Genomic DNA, 4,752 nt, shown 5'->3' on the forward strand with positions numbered 1-4,752 from the left:
CAGTGTACACAAGAAACGTCGACAAACTGCAGCTATGCAGGGATTAACCAGAACTCGCATTGATAGAGCGTTTTTCACAATGTCAGCAACTAACAAAAGCCAATGAAGTACTTTTTGAAGTGTAGTCACTGGTGTAGGAAACGCAGAAGCCAATTTATAGGCAGCAATCTTCCTGTAGTGCAATTGTACCAGATAATCTGTTTCCCCCCCCACGGCCTAGAATGATGTTGGGGTGGGGGGAAAAGAGAGAAATTCTGGCCAGGTCAGGGAGAATTCCCCTCTTCTTCAAAATACAATTTTCTCGTTAGACCTTTTACATCCACCTGTATGGACAGGCAGGGCATCGGTTTAACATCTTGTTAGAAAGATTGTAAGTCCAATAGTGCAACGTGTCTCCTGTGGTTCTAAATTTCAGCCCAGAGATCTGTAGGTCAAGGAGTCATCATCAACACCTCCAAACAGCTTGTTCGTACATCACCCAATCCTGCAACTCTTCACCTGCTGCTCTGAAAGGCCACGGGTCAGTAGCCAAAACAGTCTGGAGTGATCTGAGTACTGTATCTTCACTCCCACAGCCAGAGAGCCCCTCCCCATCTAGATATGATCTGATCTGCTCAGCACATCACATTCCAACACTTGCCCTTGCATTTCTCCCTTTGAAGTCATTGGCGATCAGTGCCAGAGGTAGAAACATTATGAAAAAGCTGGGTGGGTAAGCACAGAAAACTTAGGACAAATATAAAATGACAATAAACGTGTAGCACAGGAGGCGAGGCAGAGATACCCACAAGATTCAAAATATCTGACTGACTGATTTCTGAAATCCACCATGCCGTTCAGAGCCAGCTTTTGGAGTCACTGCACAAGCGGTTCACTAACAGTGAACTGACAAGGAATTGAAGAGGTCACTGAACCCCTCCCCCGCCGAGCTGACTGGGATAGCATCACTGCAATTACTATTTTATAAATTGTCACAGGGAGATAAATAAAATCTGCCACCACTTTAAACAAACTCCCTGGAGGTACTCAGGATTAAAACCAAACTTTAAACGCCTACCCCCATTCCATACCCAATGCCTGCTTTGCACAATCACACCTCCAAACACATGTGCTGAACAGAAACCATGCATGCATTAATCAGAGCAAATATGACCTGACAAACTCGAGGAGCTGCTTTTAAGTGTTTCTGTATTGTTGGGAGTCGGGAAGAAGGTGACTGAACAAATGCCTGAATGTTGCCGAATGTCTGCTCTGCAAGGCCAGAACGAGTGGGACAGGTCCCCATTTAAACAAAGCAGAGCACCAACTTCCATTAAAACTAAGATCATTCAAATGAGTTTGCCTTAGGATTCCCCAGTTGTCCATATCCCTCCCTCTCTCTCTCTCCTCTTGGTCTCACAGTATCAACTCAGCACTGGAGTGCGATTCCACAAGTACCATCCAAAAAAAGTTCTTAAAAAAAAACAATGCATTTCCCCTTTGAAGAGGACAGAGGAAAGGCCAATTACAATTGTCCTAAGGGAAAAAAAAACCTGGTTTACTCTTTTATTCATGGAACATCCTCTCATTAATTTTAAATGGCTTTGACATTGAAAAGGAGAACTGAAGCCTTAGTCGGGAAGAATATACAGGGGAGGGGGGGTGGGAGTCCTGATCTCTTCAAAAGTGAGATGCAACAAAAGGAACCCTGTCCCTTTAAGTTCCTGACAGATTACCCAAGTTTCACGTTACTTCTAATTAGTAACACATAATGCTGTGGAGAGATATTTGGGAACCAGAGACTGACAGATGTTTGAAAAGGAGCGTTTCAGAATGTGCTCTCTGTAAAAAGTAAAGCTGGGTGCCAGTCGGAAGTAGCAGTTTACAGCACCAACTTGTGGCAGAATGTGGAAATGCCACCCACAACTCAAAACACGTTTTAAATCCACAACTATTCACAACAAACCCAAAATTTCACCCACCACCGCCCCCCTCCACCGCCCCCCCCTGCAAAAACAGGATATAGCCAAAAAAGCAATCTGTGGGAACAAGTGAATTTGTTTTAATGTACTGTAGCAACCAAAACACGAGTTACAGCAACTCCCCATCACACTCCACCACCCCCCCCAAACAAAAGTGACATATTTCCCAACTGTACACTTACCTGTTTGTGCATTTCAATATTCAGCCCATAAGACATCTCGTAATACTGAAACAGTAAGAGTCAAAAGCACATTAATTTACATTCTGGAATATTTAAAAAATCTCCCTGCAAATTGAACTGGCCTCTTATTTTCCCACTTGACTATTTCCCACCCCCCCCCTCCCTTCATGTGCCATTCATTTCTTTGTACCCAATTTGTTTTTAATACTCTGGGTTTTGATCTCAACTGCCTGGACTTTTATCTTAAATTCTTAACAAACAGCTGTAGTCACGGAAGTGGTAAATTGCTGGCTCACAGACCATACGTGTACACCCCCATTTACTTTATTTTTTTTTCAAAAAAAAATCCAAATAGTCACAGGAAAACAGTGCTGAGTGTTCAGCAACTAACACAGTGCCCCAGTACAAAAGAAATCAACTATTAGTAATCAACGCTAGATGCTAACTTTAAATGCATTAAGTTTTAGCGTCAGTTGTGCGTTTCAAAATCTCTAGAATCATTAGTTAGGCCTTAATACTTAAAAAGGATTGGTAAAACCAGACTGGATGTGTGTCAGCGGCTGCAACCATGTCCCATTTTGAATCAGCTCTTAATGATAATTAACTGGGAAATGTTAACGTGGATTAATACAAAAACATAGCAGCCAGAGAGAGACAGAGACAGACAGAGAACACACTTACCATAACATAGTGACGCTGCATCTCGGTTTTCTCATTTGCGAGTTTATCACATTCCATTTTTAAACTGAATGAAAGAAGCCATGGAGGAAAAAGTATCAATTTCAAGGGGTTCAGGGAACCGAGACTATGTCAACACATTAACCAAACAATGAATTTACATCACACGCTCTGAATAATTTAAAAAGCTTGTTTACATGACTGTACTAACCTACACAAGGCAAATAAATAGCTGATTGGCTTGATTGCTCAATATTATCACTAAAAAATACAGTCGCCCTTGTAATTGAATGAATTGCCAATGCAAGGAAGGGGAGAGGCCGAGAGAGACTAGGGGGGGGGGGAATTGTACTAGATTCTGATCTCTCTCTCTCTCTGAACAAACTCCCCAGCCTCAATACAGAAAACGCTTTAACCCACCTGTGATACTGCGCTTGTAAGAACTGAAATTCCTCTTTGATCCGGTCGCACGATTCCGCCACGGTGAATTTGAACGGTTGGGCAGGTTGATGGGGAGCCTGCAAGGTACAGCAGCAGAATTATTTTTTTAAAGCCCCCCCACTCCCAAAGAACAGAACATCAAATCCACTTTGACGCTAGCAAACAACAACAACAACAAAAAGCAACCAATACATTGCTCGATACAGTGACTCAGAAAAGAAACACGGCAAAACTCGGGCTATTCAAGTTATAAAAAGACATGTTGGTAGCGAAAATGAAACAAGAGAGAAACACACTTACCGGGTGCCTGCCTTGAGGATACATCTCTTAAACAATGTATCCCCGGTTAGGAGGGGAGGGGGGGGAAAGGGAAGGGATACAAAGGGAAGGAAACAACACGACACAAGAGATACACAAGTCCAGCGATCGATCGGCAAAAAATGTAACCCCACACACACAGAGAGAGGGGGGGGGGGGGGGGGAGAAAAAAAACAGCTGTAAAAAGAGTCCACCGCCACGCCGCTCAGGATCAGAACCACTCCCAGTGCAACAGAACAAAGCAGTAAGTCCTCTCCGGCTGGAGGCGAGGGGGGGGGGGGTTTTAATTACAAAAAAAAAGAAGTCCCTTTGTGCTATAAAACAAGAGGGGCTCCAACACACTCTGGATAAAAGCAGATCATGGCACACAGTCAGCGGCGTCCGACGAACCAGAGATACACGTTTATGTATATATATATATATAATATAAGAAAATCAGCAGCAGCTCCTCTTTCAACGGGCATAGAATTCAAAAAAAATAATAATAAAGTCGTAGATCAGTTTGATCAAGGCGATGCAGACACAAACCGTGCCCGGATATCTATCTATATAGATAGATAGACAGACAGAGAAAATATTGGAGCTGGCGTCCACTTTGGAACGTGCGGGCTGGAATTTGGAACTTTGACCCGGGGTTTTGGAACCCGGAGACCGCGTTTTGGAACGCCGGCTCCCGGCGGAGGTTCGAAAATCGAACGTTCAGTAGCAAAGACAGTAGCCTCGGAGTTCCAAAGGAGCAGCAAATCCCACACGGGCACGGACTGCCGGAGAGATCATGGTGGCTTCTTTCCCTTTCCCGCGATCGGATCGGTGTAGAGGAGGAGGAGGAGGAGGACGACGACAAAAAAAAAGAAAATTGCAGTAATCTTCAATTAAGTTCAGCACGGCGATGTTGTTGCTGTGTTGCAATTGACACGATTCCAAGGCGATTTCCCTTTTCCTCCACCGATTGGTAATATTTTGCAACTCTTTTGTTGTTGTTGTTGTTGTTGCTGCTGCTTGTGCTCCCGCAGCAAAAGATCGAGGGGTCTCTGCAAATTGCAAGCGATCAGAGTGAATGCCACACACAGACAGACACACAATCCACACCACGCGGCTTCCCCCCCTCCTTCTCTCTCTCTCTCTGTAATACTGAGCCCCCTCCTTTCTTTTCCTCCGAAACTGCCGCGAGA

The 4,752-nt window shown here is 44.1% G+C and overlaps 1 protein-coding gene across 1 annotated transcript; it reads right to left on the minus strand.

Moving 5' to 3' along the window:
• Window positions 1-313: 313 nt before the first annotated feature.
• LOC144668145 (transducin-like enhancer protein 4) lies at window positions 314-3,643 on the minus strand. Its single transcript, XM_078529899.1, has 5 exons — window positions 3,563-3,643; window positions 3,242-3,339; window positions 2,825-2,888; window positions 2,144-2,188; window positions 314-424 (listed from the first exon to the last, which is right to left on the minus strand). Exons 1-5 carry the CDS (start codon window positions 3,584-3,586, stop codon window positions 314-316), a joined length of 342 nt encoding a protein of 113 aa, XP_078386025.1. The 5' UTR covers window positions 3,587-3,643.
• Window positions 3,644-4,752: the final 1,109 nt, after the last annotated feature.

The sequence above is a fragment of the Cetorhinus maximus genome, chromosome 26, assembly GCF_964194155.1.
Source record: "Cetorhinus maximus chromosome 26, sCetMax3.hap1.1, whole genome shotgun sequence".
Classification (NCBI taxonomy): Eukaryota; Metazoa; Chordata; class Chondrichthyes; order Lamniformes; family Cetorhinidae; genus Cetorhinus; species Cetorhinus maximus.